The sequence below is a fragment of the Python bivittatus genome, unplaced genomic scaffold, assembly GCF_059951505.1.
Source record: "Python bivittatus isolate LINGU-HERP-01145 unplaced genomic scaffold, Pbiv_v1 ctg000370_np1212, whole genome shotgun sequence".
NCBI lineage: Eukaryota > Metazoa > Chordata > Lepidosauria > Squamata > Pythonidae > Python > Python bivittatus.
Window position 1 is genome coordinate 338,916 of NW_028277062.1, and position 24,438 is coordinate 363,353.

Genomic DNA, 24,438 nt, shown 5'->3' on the forward strand with positions numbered 1-24,438 from the left:
TTGTGCAGTGTGTGACTCTAGTCATAGAATGGCCTGCAAAGCATGATTTACCTGAACACTGGGCTTATTTAATGAACAGTGGCTAAAAAACATAGTTTAGCAAGAGATGTGAACCATTTATTGCTGCCACTAAGTTGTCCTACATTTCATCATTGTGTTTCTTTCCTCATGCTTCACAAAGGCAAGAGCAGTGCACCCAAGGTCTCCATCTTCCCTCCCCCCCAAGAGGAACTCAACCCAGGCAACATTATGAGTCTTTCCTGCATGGTGAATGGGTTTTCCCCAGCATATCTTGATATCCAGTGGCTAAAGAATTACAATCCTCTGCCAGAAGACAACTTTGTGAATACCCCAGCTATGAAGAATAACCATGAAGATTCCTTCTTCGCCTACAGCAAACTGAGTATCCCCAGAGATGATTGGGAACGGTCCGATGTATTCACCTGTATGGTGGTCCATGAAGCCCTCCCCATGAAGTTCACTCAGAGGAACATGTCAAAATCTCAGGGTAAAAAATGAAGACTGATCTCAACCAGCTTCTCCATTTCAATCCATCCTAGATTTGCCTCTAGTACTGTCAGACCAAACTGTTAATTATTTCTCTACTCACCCATTTGGCTTCTGGATGAATAAAAGCAAACCATCTCAGAAATATCTCGAGTTCTGTTCTTTTCTCCTTAGGGGTGAGGTCTAGAAGGGGAAAGGGGATAATCTGTCTGAAAAAGCAGAGTCAAGGCTTAAGGCTGATAGTCTAAATGGAGTTCATCATTCTTCTATATGAATCCCAAGACCAATGGATTTAGCTGGTGTATGTGTGGGTACCCCAATTTAGCCTCACTGCAGTGAGAAAAGAGTGGAATAGATGCGTCTAAACCAACGCGGTGAGCTTTAGTGGCTTTCAGTGGAGATTTGAACCCATCAGGTTCAAGGACAAGTATCCTCTACTATCCTCTCTGCTCCATATCCACTTTCCTATATTCTTAAGAGTGCCCTTCTCTGTATGTTGGCTGCTTAGCCCAAGAGCAAAAGGTCCAAGTAGCTGAAATACATAGAATTGTAATTATTGACTGAAAAGCTTCCCATCGTCCTTGATCCAACCACATCCTTTGGCCAACTGCTTCTGTGCCATGGTTTCTCCATGGAGTCTAGCTCTGGACCAATCAGTCGGAGCAAAGCTACACTGTTCTCTGCAGGTCCACAACCTAAAATCTGTTTCAGTATCAAGGATTGATACCTAAGAGAAAATAGCCAAAGAGTCCTCAAGGGAGACTCTCAATAAACCGTTATAAGGACATTATGATCAAAACCAAAAGGATAATAAATGAAAGGTCAAATTCCCAGGCCAAAACGGGGGACTTCTAAAGGATCAACCATGGCAGGGAAGACTCTGAATTTGCCGATAGTACCAGATAATTGGTGGAAAACTAAGGGACAAACAGGAAGGAAGGGAGGAAGGGAGGAAGGGAGGAAGGAAGGAAATATTTAATTCAAATTATTGGATTTGTTACACTCTGTAGGTTGAGTAATAAGGGAAAATAGATCAGGATGGGCATTCAGGTCTTAAGACATCCACATACAGAATGCAAAGCTACATGATGGAGAAAACAATTGTTCTCCAGAAAGACTTCCAAAATCTACTGATAACCAGGATAAATAAAAAAGAAAGGCGGTCACATTTGTCCTCAAAAGCTTCTACCAAAATCCTACCTACCTCAACACCTTTGATATTTCAGATTCCATTTTGAGAAAAGAGAGAGAGAGATTGTCAAGCACCCAAGACGAGCACAACTGTGGAAGTTAAATATTAAGATCTCTCAGTTTGGACACCTACATGCAAATTGAAGTATTTATCACAATCAGGACACATTTGTTCCTGATAGACCTGATATTTTTTTCTTGACTTTTTTTAGAACTCTCTCTCTTTCTAATTCACTAAAATGCAGACAAGGAATTCAATGAAATATAAAAACAATAACTGACAAAACTAATGTACTTCTCCTTTTGCCTTCAATCTTTCCCAGTATCAGGGTCTTTTCCAAAGAGTTCTCTCTTCGCATTAGGTGGCCAAAGTATCTGAGTCTGAGCTTCAGTATCAATCCTTCCAATGAGCAGTCAGGATTGATTTCCTTTCAGATTGACTGATTTGACCTTCTGGCAGTCCAAGGGACTCCTAAGAGTCTTCTCCAGCACCACCGTTCAAAGGCATCAATTCTTTGGCACTCAGCCTTCCTTATGATCCAGCTCTCACAGCCATACATTGCTACTGAAAAAACCATAGCTTTGATTATGTGGATCTTTGTCGGCAAGGTGATGCAAATTGAAGTATTTATCAGAATCAGGACACATTTGTTCTTGATAGGCCTGATACCATTTTCCTTGACTTTTTTTAGATCTCTCTCTCTCTCTCTCTCTCTCTCTCTCTCTCTCTCTCTCTTTCACTAAAATTCAGACAAGGAATTCAATGAAATATAAAAACGATAACTGACAAAACTAATGTACAACAGACATAGAAAAAACACGACACTATACATCACCAAAGAAAGAAACATTACGGACACCAGTGCCAAGAAGTCTGGTAATCTACATGTGAAGAATACAGGCATAACATCTTGGTTCTAGAAGCTGAGAACTAACTCTAAGCTCCTAAGAATTGGCCAAGTCCTACTTCCTTGAAGCAAGCCCAACTCTATAAAAATTAAAGAGATTTAAAGAATTAAAAGAATTAAAGAAAATTAAAGAAAACATCAGACAATGATAATATGGAAAAGACAATGGAATGAAGGAAGAGAGAAACAGATAAGAGTATTCCACATAAGCAATACATATAAATATGGATAGACGGGTTTTTTCTCTCCCCCCCCCCAAAAAGGGCATCATCATCATCATCTCAGATCCTTGGGAAGGACTCAATAGGTGGATAAAAATGCCAAATCCAGTCTAAACATCTGACTGACTGTGTGACCAACCATAATAATAATATACCACTGTATAACTATTAAAATCTTTTTTTTAAACAAAAGTATATAATAGATGTAATAGGCTCAGTTTGTCTGAAAAAGTAGGGGCTTGAAGTTATTTAGGAACACAAATAAAATAGAATTAAAAGAGCTGAGTGATGCTATCAAGATATTATAAATCATCACTACGGAAATAGCTATGACTAAAATTTAAGTGCCGTACTTGTAACTTCTTAATTAACCATATGTGATGTGAGTACAACCAGCAATCTCTGTGTTGTCAGTGATTATCTCAGCTGATTGATGGCTGGAAACCCACTTTCAAATCCCTCCTGAATAATGAAGTTCTCGGTCTGATTCTTCTAGGCAAGTCTTTCATAAAATAGGTGAACACTGAATTATTCCCCCTTCCCAACAATCATAATCTTTATGCAGAATTAGTCGTAATGCCTGAATCATCATTAATATACACTTATCATGACTTCTTGAAGTCCATTTATACCCATATATATGCTAATCAACATTAAAATCAGATAAATAATAAAAAGGATTAGTACAGAACCCATGAACAAGCTAATATCTTTACCATGAATCACATTAAATATAACATGACAGAATCATTTACAGGAAATATAATCCATAGGGCCAAAGAGGATTTTTTTTAATAGAAATCCATAGTTCTGCAAATTGATTAGCATTTTCATAATGGAATTCTATCCAGATGTCCCACAATATTGGTTTATGTATACTTGTAACACGTATGGTCTGATTAATCAGAAGTACTAATGAGTGGGTAGATAGATAGACAGACGTTTTATGGATTTTATGTTGATGGATTTTATGTTGGTGACCAATATGGAGAATGACTTATTTTTACGTTTTCTTTCACAGGGATCTTTGTGATTGTGGAGAATGATTACAGCAATGAGAAAGAGGAGGAACTAGAGCATTTGTGGACCATACTTTTTATTTTCTTCATTCTCTTCCTCCTCAGCGTGTGCTATAGTGCCACAGTAACACTGTTCAAAGTAAGTGGGAAGGAGGAGGACTTACTTTTTCTCAGTGAGTAGGAGGAGGAAAGGGGTTCACATGGACCCTTTGAAAACAGAACAAGGCAAAAAGGAGGATCAGCAATCCATGATCAGAATGATGACTTTTTTCTTGCCAGTATTTGAGGTGGGCAGATGCTATTCAGCTCATGTTCCTTTTATGACCTTCTCACGATCCTTTAAGACAGGGTTCCTCAACCTTGGCAACTTTAAGATGGGTGGACTTCAACTTCCAGAATTCCCCAGCCTGGGGAATTCTGGGAGTTGAAGTCCACCCGTCTTAAAGTTGCCAAGGTTGAGGAACCCTGCTTTAAGAGGCCATACTATCGCAGCAGAAGACTAGACTAGAAAGGCCTTTGCTTTGATTCATCTGTAGAGTTCTTATGTTCTCATAAATGCTGAAATATCTGTGTGGTTCATTACAACCTAGTGTGGATAGAGTGTGGTGCTGTGGAAGGACATGCATATACCCCTGCTTGCAAAAATGGTATTAGGTCAACTATTCCATTAAAACAGAAGACAGCAACTTTTTTTCAGAATGAGGGCTGCATCTGCCCTTCAAATAATATACCAGGTCACATTGTTAAGTAGATAAGAGCTTGATTTAAAAAAAAAAAATGGGCAGAGCCAGGAGAAAAGCTAAGCTTGATTCAATTTCCTTGCAATGTAATTAACAGCATTACTCCCCATGTACTTAAGAAGTTTCTGTTTTACATTAAAGGCATTAGGGAACTTTAGAGGTGTTTTGACAGCATCACCAGAAAGGATGGGCCATGCCTACAGCCTAGGGTCCAGTTGCATTCTCTTTTTGATTCAATATTCTGGTTAAAAATCAAAGCAGTGAGATAAAGAGGGAGAAACAATTAGTCAAGTCAAGTGGAAAAAGTGAGAACTTTGGGTAACAGAGGGTGAGGAAAAAATTGAGATCATTTAACCTTTTGTTCTATTCATTGCAAGAAATTGGGCGGGAAAGAAGGACCAGTCACAGACAGAACCAACACTTCATGAAGGGGCCTGTCAACTATTCTTCTCTAACAACTTCTATCCCATAATTTTCTTCCCAATAGGTAAAATGGCTTTTTTCTACAGTAATGCAGTTAAAGAAGCAACCACTGACCTCAGATTACAAGAACATACTCCAGTAGAGGATCTAAGGCTACTTCTAGGAAAACCCATTCTAGTCCTTTGGAGGTACAATGGGAAGATATTTGCTTGGGTCTACAACTCCATCTTCAATTAAAAGACTTTCAGCCCCTCTCTATCCTGCACCACCAGAGATGCAATCTGTGGAAGCAGGTGGACAAAGAACGTTGCTAGGATCTGGAACAAAAACATATTCCTGTAGAGCCGGTGTCTTCAAAGCAATGCCACTGAAGAAAGCCTTCTGGACCAGTATTAAATTGTTTCCTAAAAAGCAGACAGGTCTCGTATCCAGATAGGGATGAGAAAAAATGGATATCTACCAAAAGCCTCTTGAAAAAACCTAGTTTAGTGTCTGAAGCATTCGTCCACATGCTTCTCTTTCCCAGCCCATCCTCTCTGTTTCAGACATTCCATTCTTCATTTGTCCTCCTCTAAGCATTACTCCTGAGAGTCAGTTTGGTGTAGTGGTTAAGGCATCAGACTGGAAACCAGGAGGCCATCAGTTCAAGTCCTGCCTTAGCAGGAAGCCAGCTGGGTGACCTTGGGCCAGTTCCTCTCTCAGCCCTAGGAAGAAGAAGGCAACGGCAAACCACTTCCAAAAAACCTTGCCAAAAAAACTGCAGGAACTAGTCCAGGCAGTTGCCAGGAGTCAACGCTGACTTGAAGGTGTACAAACACACACAGAGAAATACACAGAGTATCATCCCTATTCCCTTAAAATATCTTCCATCATGAGACCTTTAGCTCCAATTGAATGTAGCCGACTCAGTTCGGTGTATCTATTTCAGAGAGGACCCCATAACCACAGTAAAGAAATACCTTGTGTCCTCTTGCACAGCTTTAAATGTGTAATCTGTTTTGTGAACTGTCCACCTGTCATCTCCCCTAGTCCATCTTCACATTTTTTTAGACAAGACCGATACAAAGAAAAATTCTACTGCTGTAATATAATGGCTTACTTTGTTATTGTACTCTGTTTGCTAGAAAATAAATAAAAATGGATGGACACTCTTTACGAGTAGTGGTATCTTTGCTCCTCTTTCAGATGTCTGCAAAAACTAATTCCTGTTAACACTTCAGCGGGGTGGATTGCTTTTCTGAACTGCCTCCTGGAACACTCACTTCTCTCTCTCTGCCTGAGTTCACACATCCAAACATGGTTAATTGAACAGATCTCAGTTGATTGAGTTCGTGCAACAGGCTAAGCCATTAATCTTGTTTTACAAAATGGCTGGGTTTTCCTACAGGGGAGGAGGGTATCTTGAAAACTGGATTGCTCTTCATAGCTGCCCTGGGAGGAAGGACTAAAAGACTTGGAACAATTACACTCCCTTCCAATATGTCTAGAGCAAATGAGGAAATATCCAAATACACACAACCCCATTGTGGTGGCTCACCCACCTCAGATGCCCAAGAGAGAAGGAAGAAGACTCAAACGGGAGAATATCTCCTGTGCAATTAGAGGAACAGCCCTCTGTCACAGTAGCTCCGTCTCCTGCAAATTCCAGACAACAAGAGTATTTCAGAGCTGGCCACAGTGGTATAGACACGATGAGTAGGGAACCAAGGAGCCTAAGATCCAGTCTCCTTGATGGCATGGATAAAAGCAACATGAATTTCCCCCTCTACCTACAAGGTACTGTAGATCAGATCAAGAAACTAACTCCATAAGGTAGCCCCTATACTGTATTGAGGCAACATGTAGTAACAGAATCTTGCAAGTCTGCCTGAGTTTTCCCTTTCTACTCTCTTCTACTCTAGGGAGTCAGGGAGGAACCAGTCTTCTTTCTAATACTGTCCTGCCCCCCCACCCCAGGATTTACACATGCACTTATTGTTGTCCTCTGGATGCCTTTTCCAAGGTTATATCCATGCCTCCCTAAGCCCCCTGTCCTTTCATGGAAGTTCAGCATATGACTTCAAGCTTTGAAAGCAAATCTACTAATCCGTTCTAGCTGAAGTTTGGTTTATCTATCCAGGCCTGCTCCTCCTCCTGGTTGGCACATTGCCTTTCTTGCCCCTCAGGTTTGCTCCTCTAATCTCCAAAATTCTGAGGAGGCCAGAAGGTGGGAAGAACTTCCATCAAAGGAAACATCTGGCTATATGTCAGGAGGAGTTCACCATTTCCCTCCAGAGCTGTATCCTCAGGGAGATGTTAACATCTAACAAGGGTTCTCTTTGCTACCTCTTTCAAATGATGATGGAGTTGGGATTGCTCAAGTTGCAAACTTAGCACTACTTATCCAATTCTGAACTAGCTCCCAAATTTCTATTGTTATAGCCAAAACCTGGCCTGCCTAAAGCAGCCAAAACCCTTTGAAGATACAGCATAATTTTATTTACATGCATACAACCAATAATACAGTATAGACAGGATCCCCAGCAAAGCTTTGATAGTTTTCTTGCAAATGTTTTGTTACCCGGCTAAGTAACATCTTCAATGCTAGAGTGGAATGGGGTTTGCTCTCTGTTTATATACAGTAGCACGCCCTGCCGTTGTTGGTGGGGGGGTTGTGTTTGGTGTTCCATGGTTGTAGATACGCACATTGCCCTGGCAGCTGTGCTGAGAGGCATTGAAGGGGCTTGTTCTTCTGCTGACTTTATCCAAAGTCCAGTCTGCCTTCTCAGTGCCCTCTGCAGCTCAGGGTTGGTCTACATCCAGCTGTGGTGCCTCCACTCCACTGCCCAGCATCTCCAATCAAGCATGACAATGTTGGCTGGGGATCTCAAGGTGTTGTAGTCCTGCAGTTCTGAAAGACATTGGGTTGGGAAGGGTCATCATCATCATCATTATCATCATCTGTGGATGCCTAGGCTTAGTAGATGTGAATTAAGAGGGAGAACTTTTCTCAGCCCTTCAAGATAAGCCAGCTCACAAAACAGACTCTGCAGGACTCCAGGAATTCTATTTTATTATTGTACAGTGTATTAACAGAAACTTGAACACCTGTCCAAAACCTTTTTTAAAGACAATGAAGTCAAGCTGGGGCTGTTTGGAGACCCTTTCTCCCACCTTCTAGTTTTCCAGGTCTGAGTAGTCATTTCATTTCTCCCACCTCCTTCTCAAGGGCAGAGATAAATCCTTCATAACTGCTCATGGAAAGGTAACTGGCTAAAGAAGTTGAAGGCAGGAATAGATGGCACTAAGATATATTTAGGTGCAGATTTTACTTCTAGAATAAATCTTACATCTTACCTTTTCTTATGTTTCCTTTGTATAGCTGAAATGGAGGCAGCTATTACAGAAGTGTCATTTGTGCTTTGAGTGAGAACCCTGGGTTGCTTTGTTCATTGAGCCCCTTGCTTCCTTGGACATCCATGGTTTGGAGTCTTCTCCAACACCAAAGCCCAAAAGAATCAATACTCTTTCTATCTTGCTTCTTCAAAATCCAAATCTCTTTTCCATAGAGTATCAGTGGGAAAAAGATGGCCAGCATAATTCTAATCTCTGTAGGTAGAGACACGTCATTGTAGACACTGGGGACAGCCAATTTGGCACTGCAGCAACTGTCCTTTGGTTTACTCAAAAGAAGGCAAGTGGCAGCCATTCTTCTTTCAGTTGCTTGATCTGACAGCTCCCCAGAATGAGTGTCACTGATTCAGGAATAATTCGTCTCTTTATGATGAACCTCAAGGTCAAAGAACTAGAAGGGTGTTAAAAAAAAGAAGGAAAACAAGAGAAAGATGAGAAGTTATGTCTAAAGAAGTTGATTTCAGTCAGCTGCTTCCTTCGCCCAGAAGCTCACGCAAACATATACACACCACAGCAGAAAATCTCACAACTCAGATCATAGTCCATAAAAGAAAACAAATTCCATTTGACCTATAGCTTTCACTAGTCACTAGCTGGCTGGAGGGGTTCACTTCTAGCCACGATGACACCAAAAGAACATAATGGGTGTTATGACATCCTAACACAAGCTTCTCCCTTTTGTACATGTGTTGTATTCCCCTTTTTCTAAAGCCCAAGAGGGGAACCTTCTGTTCCTGCTTGGTTCCTCATACCTGAGTTTCTGTAAAGAGTGAAAAGGATGACCTCGATGGAGAGAGGGAAGATCTGTTACCAAGGCAAAGAGTAGATAAACATGGCTTAATCCCAGATGAGGGGGAAAGGGCCCAAAAATATCTCAGGCACCCCCCTAATTCACATGAAGATAAAAGGGGAAAGAGGGGAAGCACATTCAGACTTGCAAGGTTCTCTTCTGATAGCCAATCCTTATAAAAGTAGTTTTAGGCCAAACTGGAGTTAGTTCTTGGCCTGGTCTATCCTGTAGACCTGACAGTTTTACAGGTTTTAGATGTGTCTGTTGCTTTAGCTAGATTGACAGGTCAGATTTTCTTTTAACCTCTTACAATAGGATTTCCCCTGTTTACTATAAGTGTATAGCATGGAAAGCAGGGAAAATAACATTTCCAGAATAAAGGGTAGTAATTTTCTCTCTCGGCTTCTGCCAAGGGAAAGTCTCTCTCTCTCTCTCTCTCTCTCTCTCTCTCTCTGAATTACACTTTTTAAAATAAAAATATGCATTCAAGTATTGCAATAAACTTGCAGGCCTCAAAGAGTTTGAGTAGCAAGGATTCAGTTTTTATATGCAATCTGTTTATTCTAGAGACAGTTTTCATGTGCAGCTCAGGTTCTGTGGACATTCACTTTTGATTACACTGTTTGACCACCTCCTTTTGCGGAAATCCACCTGCAATGTTCATCTAGGATTATGCACCAGGGTCACCTCGTGAGCACTGCTGGAACATTTAGTCCCCAAATTCCTTAAACCAGCTCTGATTATGGCAGGATTTAGGACTCTAGAAGGGGAGGTTTTATGCTTCCTTGTTTGTTTGTTGGCTAACCCATGAGGGCGTTAAACCTTGACAAAAACAACACTTCCTTCTGTGTTTTCGAAGTAGATATTATCAGTGCAAATATAGGAAAGTATAACAGATCTGAGACTAATTTACTTCCTCCCCACCCCCTTTTTTATTTTAGAGAGATAGGAAAATACTTTTTTCCTTCCTTGAAAGACTTCTTCAAAACTGACCTTTTCCATAAGGTTTCTGGCTCAGGAATCCTTATCCACAGCTTAGACAGATATGATAATTGATTATTGTGTCTATAGGTTTTTTTCACCCACAAATAAACATGTAAACTAAGGAGAGCCATTTGAACCTAGAGTTTCTACAACTTGGCACTACTGTGGATCTTGGTACTGAGATCTCAGATCTAGAACTCATGTCCACTTATCTTTTACGTGGCACCATGTGTGGTCAGTGCAGATTAGCTTCTTTTCCACCAAGACGTCACTTTCTTTCATAGCTTTTATTGCTCAGGTTCTTTTAAGGGACCAACTGCTGGTTGGAAGTCCTCATCTTCTTTTATTCGCTGGAAAGTGCTGCTTAAGGCCTTTTTTAAAGTTATTCTGTGGTAGTTTTGGAAAATCTTGTACAAATCTTTCAGGCTCCATTCCCAGTGCACACCCTCATATTCCACATCAGTGAAATGCCTTGCCCTCCCCAATCATAAGATCCCAAAGATCTAGATGAAATAAAAATGGGGAAAGGGAAAGAATGGGAAAGATGAATAAAATGGATTAATAAGAAGATATGAGAAGCATGTGAGTGGTGTGAACAGACAGCATGGAAATATAAGGCAACTAATGCTCATTGGATTTGGGCTTTTTAAAAACCTAGGTAATATATTTAAAAAATTGCTAGTAAATGAAATAATTAGATATATATCACTACTCTCCATAAGATTTATATCCATTTAGGAAGACAGGTTCAGTTTGTTTTATGCCCCAGAATGCCTTTACCTCTTCTTCAGAAAAAACATAACAGTATTGATTAATTAATGAAGTACTATGCAAGAAACTTAAAACAATAAAGACAGCAATCTAGACATTTCTGTTGGTCAGATTAATTAATCATCAGCTCATTTCGACAGCTTGGCCTTGCCTAGTGATGGAACTTTGGGACTCTAAAAAGAGATCGCTAGGGGAAGAAAATGGGGAAGTTCTCTGTGACTGAGACTTTTTTGTTCTAAGATGGCACCTCTTGGATCCCAATTATATCTCTTGGACCTCAGTGATCTTGTTTTTTTCACACCTTCACGCCAGATCAAAGAACGTCACTAACTGGAAAAAATCTTTTTTAGAACATTCTTTAAGAACAAGGTGAGGGGGAAATTCTGAGACAGACTACAGATTGGCAGCAGAGGTTTGATGATTTGAACTGAAGCTGACGCTTGGCTTGGTAAGTACAAAATTCATCAACATTTGGGGTTTGGGAAGATCAAGACATAGAAGGTTAAGGTAACTCAGGTTCAGGTTTCCCAACAGATGCTGAATAGTAAAGTTTGGTCACCACCATCTTCTGTGTATCTCACTAGCTGAAGGAACAAATAGACTGAAATTCTTGATATCAGGCTTAGAGCAATTTGTAAGGTAGTAATCCCTGAAGTCTCAGCTGAGCCTCCCAGTTGAGCATTTCACTAACCAGGCAAACTGTAGTACTACCAGAACCTAACCATGGGCTCCTCATATTCCAGATAATGCTCCAACTTCAGTTGGGTTTGGCAAGTAGCAACCCATGTTCAGCTGGGAAGCTGAGGGAGAAGTTCCAAAACTGGGGATGAGGAGAACTCAGCTCTCTTTGTTAGCTTCTTCCACGTTCCACAAACAACCAGGAAGTTTCTTATTTAACTTCTGACCCACCTTCCACCTTGCTTCTCATGTCCTTGTTTAGCATTATGTGAAGGAACCTGAAGTGGATCAAGGTGAGGAGAATAGAATCTGTCCCATGTTAGGGGATTCATTTGTAAGATGCTCAGATATGCAGTTTGCAAGGAAGATATTGGAGCTGTGGAGAGTTTCCAGAAAGCCTCATCCAAACTCAACTGAGATACATTTTTAGCTCTCAGTTCAGCTGAGGGGGCAGCAGTAGGCTTACCTAGATAACCTCACAAGCCTGATATATAATTGGGAAGCTTAGGCCTTACCAATCAACACCAGCTTCTACTAGTGAAAATCGAAGGAGGTGATTGATAGCCTGCCCCAAAGATGATACTCAGCTGGGATATTTCTGAAGCTCCAGCTGAGAGCTAAGACTAGGAAGAGCTACCCCAGCATCTGCTTCAAGCCTGATCCTCAACTGATAGCTTCTTGATCACCCATTTGAATTCTAGGATCTGGGTGCCTTGGGGTAGCTCATCTGGGAGATCCTTTGCTTTTGATTGAGTGTCAGAGGGAGGGAAATCTGAGCCATGCTGGATCCTTCACTGTGCCATTTGTCATCCTCCTAGCTGAATTCAGAGTTTAGTCAAGCTAGTCAGCAGAAAGAGGCTACTTGGGGGTCTACTCTCAGCCAGAAGCCCAACTACGAGCTTCCTGATGAATGCTAGGGGTCAGGGAAACTATCAGGGAGTAAGGGTATTATCTGGGTGCCAAGCCTGCCACCTCAGTTGGGAGGAGGTGGGTTTGAAGGTTCAGCAATTGGAGAGAATGGGGCTCCTTGGAGTCTCGTCCAAGCCTAAAGCTCACCCAAGGATTTTTCCACTTCTGAGCTGAGCAGGTAAGGTAGCCTGCAAGGGGGCCTGCTGCAAACTGTAGGCTCAACCATGTGGTACATGCGCTTCTAGTTGAATCCAGAGTTCAGATCAGCTGGCAGGCAGAAGCAAGCTAACTGGGTACCTGTTTGGTGCCCTGTGCTCATCTGCAATTTTGGGGGTCATCTTCTTGTATTTTAGGGTTCCAATTAGTTAGTGAAGAGCAAAGATGCAATGTAGATGATTGCTCAAAGCCTGCTGTGATAGGGAGATCCTAAAGGAAATTGCTAGAAGCCATTGTTCACCTTAGAACTCATTGGTGATGAGAAAAGCTTCTACCAGAAAGGTCTTAATTCCCAGCTGTGCTTTGGGACAGCTGGTTCCTCAAAGCTGGTTCTGGATTGCTACTTAAAAGTCTCTCCTCACAGAGAAAGGTTAGGCTACGGTGAAGCTACTGGACAGCAAAAGAGGCACTTGACATCTTGGCAAGTGGGAGAGGGAAGCAGAAAGCATAACCCAGTCAGATTTGAGCTGGAAAATTGATGAGCTGCTAAATTGGGCTTAGGCTGCAAGGAGGCTTGTTTTGAGGATGATGCTTGACTGGGAAAGTTTGATGCGCCATCAGTTGAATGTAAGCTTCAAACTAGGTGCTAGAGAGCCAAGCACCCTCCTGGAAACCCTATGCCAAGGCTAAAATTCATTGAGAAGGTCTCTCATCTCTCAGACAATTAACTGGGCTCAGGAAGGTGGAGGGAAGCTCTCGAGATTTTGTCCCCCCACCTGTTGCTCATCTTGAGAGACTCTGGAATTTCCAGATCAAGATCATTCGGTTTCTGAGAAGGTGTCATAGTAGGTGGGAATGACCTTTGGAGACAGGAGGAAGAGCCACAGATAGAGCTAGTAATCTGGACTACCTTAAAGGGCTACCAGAAGGTGGGAGAAACCCTTAGAAAAACTCAAAAGCTGTTAAATAGACACGCTTCTGAGTAAGGAGACCCAAGGAACCAAGTTGTGAAATCCAGAGGTTTCTGATCTTCCCGATCTGAAGATATTTATCTGCATATTTATGTGATTTATCTACTGCTTGAAGCCTAATGCTCAGGGATACTATATGAAAATACGCTCCCAGTCTGACTCTTGCAGGGAGGTGAGTGGCATGTTTCATAGGATGTACTAACGCAAGATTCCTTGCGGCTTTGTTGAGAACCACATTTTAAGGGGGCTCACTGGACCAAGGGCTCTAACAGCGTGGTTTCTCCAAGCCCACAGCTCCCCAATGAAGCCACCTGCTTCAAAAGACATGTAATTGCCCCTAGCCAGCAGGTGATGGCTTTTGCAAGATGGATGTTCATGCGATTGCTAGCTAAGGCCTGCAGAGATGAAAGGATGGTTAGCAACCCTAGTTCTCTTCCCCATTTAGGAATGAAAGGGTGTAGCAAAGCATGAAAGGAGAGACTGTGGTGACAGAAAGGATCTGACAAGTCAGGGTAGTCTGGCCCTTTTGTTACTGGACATCTCAGGTTCTAGATCCAGCCCCTGCAGGACATGGGCTAGATTGTACCCAGGGAATTCTGCACACAGTGGGAGCTGAACCCTGGCTGAAAGACCAGTCCCTAACTTTTAGGCTCTCATAGTACTTAGGGTCTTCTCTGCTGCCAGATGAAAGCAGAACAGTTCTTATAAACTGAAGCTTTGCATTTACTAGAGAAACTTGAACCTATTGCCTAGAGCTGACTCCTCCAATCCGGAGCCTTGCAATGTATTGGGCTTCAACTCCCATAATGTATTTTTTTCACTATTTTGTTAAACCACTCTCATGGACTTTTTCCCTCTTTTTGACTATAATGTAGAGAGTCTAAAATGACCCTCACTCTGTCTTAGGAATGGATGGTCTATCATTGTTCATTGGCCCCTTGCTGGGCTATTGTGGTGTCCATCTGGGCCTCTCTGTACCAATGTGAGGTTAAGATGAAAAGTCTCCTTCTCTTTGCAGACTGGCCTAAGTCCCCATATTTTCCTGGACATGAAATTTATTTCAGCCTAGTAGTGGGGAGGTATCAACTAGCTCAGATAATGCATGGTGCTAGAATGGCATGAAAGAAACATGGATAAGAGATGATGAAATGCAAGTTCCTGATCGAAGGTTAAGTCCAGGAGTGCCAACTCTTTTTCTGTATCGGTTCCTGAGTCCTTAGCGCCAGTTTGAATCCAGGTGGACTTCAATAGGATTTGTATCCGGGCATTGTTAGATGAAAGTGTCTTGTTCTGACAGCTGAACGGTTTAGAGTGGTACATCATCCACCAGAAAGGAAATATGAGTCAACCGTTAGTGATATAGATTGGCCCATTAGGAGCCTTAGCTCTCAATTTTCTGCCTTGTACATGAGCAGGAGAGCCAACAAACAAGAGAGGGGTTGACATTCTTAAATGAAATAACAAGGTTTCAGCTAGGGTTTTGTCTGTAGAGGATTTCGATTCGTACCCATTTTTCCCTTCACAAGCAAAAGGTTTCATTGCACTTGCTTCAGACTCTGGACCTGTCAAGTGAAACAATATCTGGTTTTCACTGAAACAATCTCCTCGAGGTCTAAGACATTTCAGGTGAGCGATGTATCACCATATTCGTAAACAAATAAATAAGCATCTGATCCAGATGGAGAGCAGGAAGAAAATTAATCTAGAACCTCTTCTTCCAGGAATCCAGTTCTCTTTATGCAGAGATTTGGGTTTATTATTTTTTTTAAAAAGTAAACTTTTAGAAAATATTTAAGTTCTAAATATTTTCAAATCATTTTTAATTTTAAAAATATATTTTTTAAAATGCATGTATTTTTTTAATGTAGGTTTTTATTGTTTTCATCTTCAGACTAAATCCTATACAACTTAAATGCTGCGTTGCTACCTCAGTCAGAATCTCAGCAATCTAAAGTCTCCTTCTGTCTCCTATCCAGGTTTTGGGGATTAAAATGCTACATCCCTAGATCTTTCTCAGATTTTCTGCTTTGCCACAAAAATATGGCCCCACTCCTTGTATTCATCACTTGATGGCTCTAAACCTGATTTGGGGGACAAAATAAAATTCCTTCGGTGTGGTTTGATGTAGCTGCTTTGAACTCAGAAAGCTAAACTTCCCTGATTTGCAGAAAAATTGCAGTTCAAGGTCTGAAATCTAGGGCTTAAGGAGAAACGAGGGTATGAATGTTCTGCAAATTCAGCACATTGAGAACCTCAGCTTTCTTTCGATCGAAGCAAAACTCTAGACCTCACAGTATGAAAATATGCTTGAAGTCTGTCTCTCTTCCATGCACTGTCAATAATTAGATGAAATAATAGTTGCAGGTGTTTCCAGATGATGGATCTCTCTAATGGCACCATAGAACTATTCCATATTTATCTCCTTAACTAATCTATTTGAGGAAAGAAAAAAAAATCAGAACAACTACAGGACCACAGTTTCCTGCAAATTCTCTCTCCACAAATTCACATGAATAGTGTAGAGCAGTGCTCTTCAAACTTGGCAACTTTAAAATGTGTGTGCTTCAACTCCCAAAATTCCCCAGCCAGCATGGGGGCTAGAGAATTTTGGGAGTTGAAGTCAAACATCTTCAAGTGGCCAAGCATGAAAAACACTGCTGTAGAACAATCTGCTCTAGAAGCACTCAAGTCCATCAGAAGATATGTCTACACCATCTTCATCATCCTGTCTTTATCTTCCCTACAGCTACTCCCAAAGCCCCAACTGTGTTCCCACTGTCTCCTGGCCAAGACATTTCCACCGCCTCCCAAGTTACCATTGGTTGTCTCATCGATGACTACTTTCCCGAACCAGCCACGGTGCAATGGAACTCAGGCGCCATCACCAGCGGAATCCTCCACTTCCCTCCAGTTTTGCATTCGTCCAGCCATTATACCCATAGCAGTCTGCTCACCATCCCAATCAACCAGTGGGAATCGGAGTCATTCCAGTGCAGCGTTCACCATCCAGCCACCAACTCCAGAATTAACAAAAAAATTGAGCGTGAGTCCAGCAAAATTGTTGTTAACCTTTTTCCTTTCAAAGGGCAGTTGATTTGGCAAAAGCAAGAAAACCAAGGTTGAGGGTGAAGGGATGGAAAATCGATATAGTATTCAGGATAGTATCAGATTTTTGCTTAGGACCAAAACTCTTACATTATGGAAAATACCTAAAACTGGTGCCTTTCCAAAGGGATTTGCAAGGACCAGGTGATCGGTGTGAGGAGAAAAGATTTGGGCCTTTCTAATCTGGAGAAGGGAGAACCCAGGTCAAGTCATTTGAGATTTCAATGATGAGGGGGCAAGTTTCAGCATTTTTATTTAAATGCAGGCAAGCCTGGGATGTTTTCTGAAATCCATGTCATATTTCAGTGCAATTGGTGGGGATGCATTATAAAGGTTTTACTGCTTTATCATTCTTGAAGCAGCTTTAGCAATATGAAGCATTTGCCAGTTTAAGTATCTGTATCCCTTTTCTTGGTGTTGAATGGGTGCTATGAAAAAGGATCTGGAGGTGTCTGGGAGCATCTCAGAGGCAACAGTAGAAGAAAACGGATGACATAATCCCTTTGCCCTCCCTTGTATTGGGAGCAGCAAAGCACACCTTGGAGCTGTAGGGCCAGGAAACCTTATGCTTTGAAAAGGGATTAAGAGAGGATGAATTTGAATGAGAAGGAATGATCATTAAACCATAGATCATGAAGCCAGAGGGCAAATACAACAAGAATACGAGAAACAAAAGACATTAATGGAGGTTAATTTTGCTTAGAATCTGCTAAGCAACAAAATCGGTTCTTTAATTTGCCCTTTGTGGTCCTGTTATGGTTCAGTATTTGTAAGAAGGCCATCTTGAGTGGAACAGAGTTCAGGGAAGAAGAGGTGGTGCATCTTGAATCACTAAAAGTCACTCCCATCCCCACAGCCTGTGCAGCCCGTGAACCGGTGGCCCCCGAGGTCCGGCTGCTCCATTCCCCATGCAACTTGAAAGGGAGTGATGGAATCATACAGCTGGTGTGCTTCATTGAGAGTTTCTACCCCAAAGAGATTCACGTTGAATGGCTGGTGGGCAGCCACCAGGGTTTGCTGGCTCCATACACCGAACCTCCCAAGCATGATGTAAGTGGGTACACCTTCAGTACCACCAGCACGGTCAACATTACCCAAGCAGATTGGCTGGAAGGGAATACGTACTACTGCCAAGTAACCCACGAGGCATCACAAACCAAGGTGAAAAGCAGAGCCAGGAAATGTGAAGGTAATAATGATTGGATGCAGACTCTGGTTTATAGAAGGGGGTAATGGACAAAAATAGAAAGTCATGGAGGAGGATGGCTAGCCTTTTTACAAGATCTTCTCTCTTATATAGAAATCTATACCATTTTCAATTAAGCTTCATTGACATAAGCAAGTTCATTACTTGCTGATATGTAGATATTCAGGCAAATCCCCACTGCCATTTTTCTGGCATAGCTGGAAGCAAGAATCGTGGGCACACAGAGGAAGATTTCATGGTTAAGATGCCCCAGCATATGGAACACTACCCAGTGATAGGAATGGGCATCTTAACCAGAAGAAGGAGGACTTGAATCTAATAGTGGGATAACATATTATCAGACATATTGTAAGTCTTAGTGGGCAACAGTTCCTCACTACTTGACTATTGAGATTGAAGTATAAACTCTTACCAATAACATGGTTCCTTCTTTTAAAAGATGTGTCATGAAGTGATCCTTCCTTGAATTTTACTGTAAGAAGTATTCTTGTGAAAGGAAGACATGCAAAACACTGAGCCAGTAGTCAACTGGGGTCAGATAATGGGATGTACACTGGACAATTCCCCATTCCCAAGCTAAACAAGCAACATTTTACTCGAACAAGCTCAAGAGCTGATCTAGAAGGAAGGGAAGAAATTAGGTCAAGGTTCTAAGGGAAAGGTGAGGAGTGTTGACATGAATTTTGTATCCATAGATGACAGTAGCCACATCTCCTCTGGGATTAACACCTACCTTCTGGCCCCACGCCCAAAAGACTTGTACATAAACAAAAATGCCAAGATCACCTGTGTGGTTGTCAGTCTGGAAAAGGAAGAGGGGTTGAAAATTAGCTGGTCACGGGAGAAGCAAGAAGCCATGCATCCTGAATTAGTGGAGGTGACCGAAGAAATGAATGGAACCTTCACTGCTGTCAGCCGCCTCCGTGTGTCTACCGAAGATTGGGACTCAGGAGAGCTTTTCACCTGTACAGTGGAATATCCAGGTTTGCCCGGCCCCATCGTTAAGACAATTTCCAAGATCAGAGGTAAGGAGGAAGCAGAGTTAAACCCTTTAAAGCTCCAGCATGTCCTGCCTTCAGAATATTAATTGTGCACATTGGCTGAGGTTCTTACATCACATTAAGTTTCATTTTGGCTTGGAATGCTATGTGATACCCCCTCCCCCCCAGTCAATTCTGTGTAATTATAATTGTGACTAATCTCTTTATCTCACAAGTGAACCAATCCTCAGTGGTTTCTTAGCTACAATAAATTATGGCTTAGTACATGGGGATCCAATCACTGCTTCCATTACTTTATTACAGACTAAAAAATATTTGCCTCTCTTTCCTTTATCTTTTTCTTTCTATGTTCACAAAGAACACAGCAAGGAACCCATCATCCACATCTACCCTCCCATTGAAGTGACGCACAACCCTGGCAATTCATTGATCATAAGCTGCTTAATTCGTGGGTTCTACCCAGAGGATAATGATGTCCAGTGGCAAAAGAATGGCAATCCCATTTCAGAAGATAACTATGTCAACACCCCACCTGTGAAGGAGAAACGAGATGATTCCTTCTTCACGTATAGCAAACTGTTCCTCCCCGAATCACAATGGAACGTTGGAGATATTTTCACCTGTATGATAGTCCATGAGGCCCCTGAGATGAAGTTCATTCAGAGGAGCATAGAGAAATCTACGGGTAAACGTTGAAGACTCCTGTCAACATGCATTGTCTTCCTAGAGTTCTCTCTCACTTGTCATATCCAGTCCTTGTAAATAGTTTCCAGGCTTATGTGTTTGGCTCCTGGCTAAATAAAAGCAAACCAAACTCAGAGGTCTCTCAGATTGTGCTCTTTTCTTCAACCAGACTGGGGACTTGGCCAGGATGAGGGATGAATTCTGGAATGGAGAGGAAATGAGCTAATTTCTCTGCACATTAGAATAAGATTTCAGGTTGATATTGGAAGCAAAGGGGGTTTCACTTCTTGCATATCAGTATCGACCTGAGGGCCGAAATCATTGGTCCGTGTATGGGCAATCATCCCCTGTTATCCTCCTCCCAGCTCTTCCAGGTGAGTCAGGAGCAGAAGGGACGTGTCCAGACCAACCAGCTGAGCTTCATAGTTCTCTGGAGATTTGAACCCATATCACCTTCCACCAAACTCCTCTGTACTGCACACACTTGTTTCTTGTTGAATGTGCAAAGAAGACCACTTTCCTTTATATGTTGGCTGTGGCCCTCTGGCATAGGAATGAAGTTCATTCAATTACAATTCTTTATTTACAATTTTCCCATTAAGTTTCGCTTTCATCTCTCTTTCATCTCTCTCGGTTATATACCCTCCCATCTTAAAATCTCATTCTGGGCGGCCTTCAACCCAGCAATAAAGACAACATATACAACGATCAAAACAAACAGAAATAAAACTAAAACCAGAAAGACCAGGCCCTGGGACCACGCTTCAGCCATGCAACCCATCACATTCTCATCCTACTCTGACTTCACCCCATCCCAGCATCTGGGGCTATCCATCCCCAGAGGTGGAGCACAGAGATGAGCGAGGTAGCCTTGGGAAACCCCATGTTAGAGTGCTGCCTCAAAGGAATCATAAACCTCAGAAACAGCCAAGAGTCATGTAACGCAACAGAACACACACACAAATATACCATGGATCCCAAGCTGAAGAATCTCCCTCCATATTGATTCACGTTGCATGGATTCTTATATAGCTGTGAAACAAAGACATAACATGTTAGAATATAAAGGATAGTTTCAAGCACCACCTTAATGGTGATCTTTAATGTGCAACCTGACCTTTTTTTCCCCAATTCTTTTTAACTTAATGGTTAGGAAGAAAAGGATGTTTTTGACAAGTCCAATGTGCATGACGAGAGACAAACACCACCTTTTCTCACAGCAATACCAGTAGAAATTATTGTGCTCTACAGGCAAGACATTCATTGCTCAATCCACTAATCCATCTAGGAACTAAAACCATCTAAGAGGGATCTTTTCCTACAAAAACATGGTGGTGAAGAAAGTCTGCTCAAAAGATGGCCTTCAAACCACACCTGTAAAATAATTTGAGGAGAGCATGGTTCCAATTTAATATAATAATTTCTTAAGCACAACTTAAAAGAAGGAGAAAGGGAAGGAAGGATCATATTCTCAAAATACTTAGGCCAGATTAATGGACCTGGCACAAACACCCATAATTTTGGAAAATAAACATTAAAACTTCTCAGTTTCTTCTGATAATACAAACTAACCTAAAACATCTGCATTTATCAGGCTCCATAAAATAATCGTGTTCCCCAATTTTTCTAAGAATTGCTCTCTGATAGCCAAAGAGCAGTTCAGAAGAAACATGGAAACAAGGAAGAATGCCGAACACTGAAAAATGTATCGACACAGATGCCAAATATTTTTGGAATTTTGACATTTGGTGAAGATGCTTCTACTAGGCAACTGGTTCATTTTCCAGACCTGCTTTGGTAGAGCAATGCCAGGTTATATAATCTGGGAGAGAAGAACTCCAAGCTACTGGAGAGAAACAGAATATGCTCATCAGTGATTCTTCCTGTCCTGGTGTGCAAGGAAGAACATAAATAAACTGAATAACTGAGTATTCAGAATGACGATTCAGAATACCATCCAAAAACTAAAAAGAACATATCACACAATAGACATAATATGCCCCACTCTGGCCTAAAAAAGGATGGCCTTGCGGTCCTTAGGAACACAATTAAAACAACATAATTACAAGTAGATCTCGGTCTCAGCTTGGAGTTTCATTGCCATAGTTGTGACTTTGTGATTAATTATCATCATCCATGAAAGGAAAACATCAATTTCCTCTTGTGTTCACAATAAATTGTGCACTATTTGAGTCAATAATAACCACATATCTGAACGGGTTATTCTAAATTTTGGTAACTGGAGGCCTATTTTCAAATCTCTATTCAATGGTGAAGCTCCCTGGGTGGTCTTTCTAGTCATGTTTGTGATGGAATAGATTCATTGGACTCACTTATTCTCCTTCTGCTAGTATCACCTTATTATCCCACCCAGACATTTTCAGTGGCTTCTTGACACTGATAGACTTAGCAAAGACTGGCCTGTAGCTTGCTCATCAAGCTACAGTTAACATCTTCAGAGATCATCCATAAACAGGTCCCCAGGTACAATCCTGAAAAAAACATGGAAAGTGATCATCTGCAGATACTCTAGGACAAATTCATTATGCCAGAAATAAATTGATGACCAGATTTTGGAGTAAACTTCTCTTTATTGTTAGGAGAGCCCATTTATTTCAATGGAGTGAAATCACTCTCTGTAAGAGTGAGCACCAAAGTCGCAGCCAAGATTCATAGATGTCTGGTACACAGCATAATGATGCAAGAAAGATGAAACGACACATTACTTGTGCTCCAAGATGGCAGCTTGCTTGCATCATGATGTCACGATGCTTGTTTGGTCATTTGCTTTCTTGGCCCCCCTCCAGACAACTAGAATAACAATCACGCTAACATAACAATCCATGATAACAATTGTGGATGCTCGATATTTTACACTGATGGCAACAATCTGCAGAATATGATTTAAAAAGTCAAGATGGCGGTCATGATGGCACAATTGAAGCCCTACTGTTCTTTATGTGTGTCGCACACAAAAGCTTTGATTGCACCATCACATCTTCTTTGAACCGTACTTTGCAGAATCCCCTAATAAGGATCTTACAGCAAATCACCATTACAAAAGTGAGGCAATGTTTACTGGCTTGAAAATAAGTTTAGAAGTGATTGGAGTAGATTCATGAAAATGAACAAGATTTAAGTTAGCCAAGACACTACAATCTCACGGGTTGATGTAAGTCAGCTCTAAATATGACCACACTTGGGTCTACCTACTAATAAACCCATCCTAGCTGATCTTATAAATAGACATTTCATTCATCCCTGTCTATATCATGTTTTGTTGCCTACATTACATTGAAAGGAATCATCATCATCAACCAGAGATCACGCACAACCAAGTTAAATGCTGGTGGATGCCGATACCTGGCATTTATATTACATTAGGCATAAAAAACAACAGAATCAATTGAAGCAGATGGAATCCATTGGACAAAACTGATTTTTAGAGGATATCCATACCTCTCTAATGGCTAAGCAGTTTCACCATGGAATTCCATCATGGTAGAATTCCCATTGTGTTACAGCCAGATTTATGGATATAAAGGTTCCACGCTTACGATGAAACAGTTGATGGGGGAGTGGATGCTGGATATTTTATGTTGATGAACAACCCCAGGATTGACATCTCTTTCTCATCTTACAGAGGCAACTGTGTCAATCGAGAACAATTACAGTATAAAGAAAGAGGAGGAGATTAAGCATTTGTGGACTACCATCTTGATTTTCTTTATTTTCTTCCTGCTCAGCGTGTGTTACAGTGCCACTGTAACATTGTTCAAAGTAAGTAAAGGGTAAAAAGAGGGATGTTGCAAAATGCATTTGTTTTTGTCCTAGGTACAGGATGGAAAGATGCTGACCTAAATATTTTGGAAATAGAAGAGTAAGAAAAGAAGAAATGGTGGATAGACTATGAGTGGTCCTTATGGATACGTATTACTCTTTTTTTCCCTTTTTTAAACTTTCTGATGGCTCCCAGAGCCAGTGGGTAGGTGGAAGGGTAGTACTTGGAGGGTGTGGACGAGAAGGGTTGAACAGAAGGCAACTTTTAGTCACGACAGATTAGTGAAGGTACAACAGGAGGAATCAGGCTAGCTTTCCAAGGAAGGGAGGTTGGGAACAGGGTGCTAGTTTCTGCTACCAGTTCAGTGACCTCACTCCTGGGTCCAGGTAGCCAGTCCACAAGGCCTTGATCTCAAGCTGGCGCTGGTAAACATCAAATCCATGACTTGCTTGTAAACGATTGAACACACTGATATGTATTATCAAAACCTGGTTGGGCGAGCATGGAGCAGTTGCCCTATCTGAGATATACCTTCCCAGGTTTATGGCCTTCACCAACCATGACCCCAAGATAGTGGAGGAGGGGTGGCAATGATCTTCTGAGATATTTTGGGGGTGATGATGGGACTTGCTGTAGAGGTGATGGATTGTCAGTGCCGGTACAAGTAGTCCTTGTGTTGCAACCACAATTGGGACCGGCAACTTGATCATTAAGTGAAGCAGTCACTAAGTGAAACTCTGACTGTGCTTAAGATCTTACTTCAGCTTCCCTTTACTTTCAGACCTGTGAAGGTCATAAATGCAAGGATTGGTCATAAAGTTACTTTTTCATCACTATCATAACTGGGAACAGTCGCTAAATGAGCAGTCGCTAAACAAGGACTATTTGTATGCAAATTTAGGGTGTTGGGGGTAAGCTGAAGATGCTGTTTGGGTTCTGCCATCTTGCTGCAAGACACAGAGCTTTCTTGGGCTCCCAGACCCCATCACAGGCCTGGTT

At 41.6% G+C, this 24,438-nt stretch overlaps 2 gene segments (V, D, J or C); both read left to right on the top strand.

Moving 5' to 3' along the window:
- The window catches only part of LOC103057376 (immunoglobulin heavy constant gamma 2-like), an 80,102-nt gene extending 73,959 nt beyond the window's left edge, over positions 1-6,143 (top strand). Inside the window, 4 exon segments of the C gene segment in view lie at positions 182-508; positions 3,098-3,112; positions 3,849-3,985; positions 5,074-6,143. Of these exon segments, the coding sequence occupies positions 182-508; positions 3,098-3,112; positions 3,849-3,985; positions 5,074-5,151 (557 nt within the window).
- The window catches only part of LOC103053584 (Ig gamma-2C chain C region-like), a 104,633-nt gene extending 84,845 nt beyond the window's left edge, over positions 1-19,788 (top strand). Inside the window, 4 exon segments of the C gene segment in view lie at positions 16,408-16,704; positions 17,623-17,955; positions 18,669-18,998; positions 19,333-19,788. Of these exon segments, the coding sequence occupies positions 16,408-16,704; positions 17,623-17,955; positions 18,669-18,998; positions 19,333-19,670 (1,298 nt within the window).
- The last annotated feature ends 4,650 nt before the right edge of the window (positions 19,789-24,438 follow it).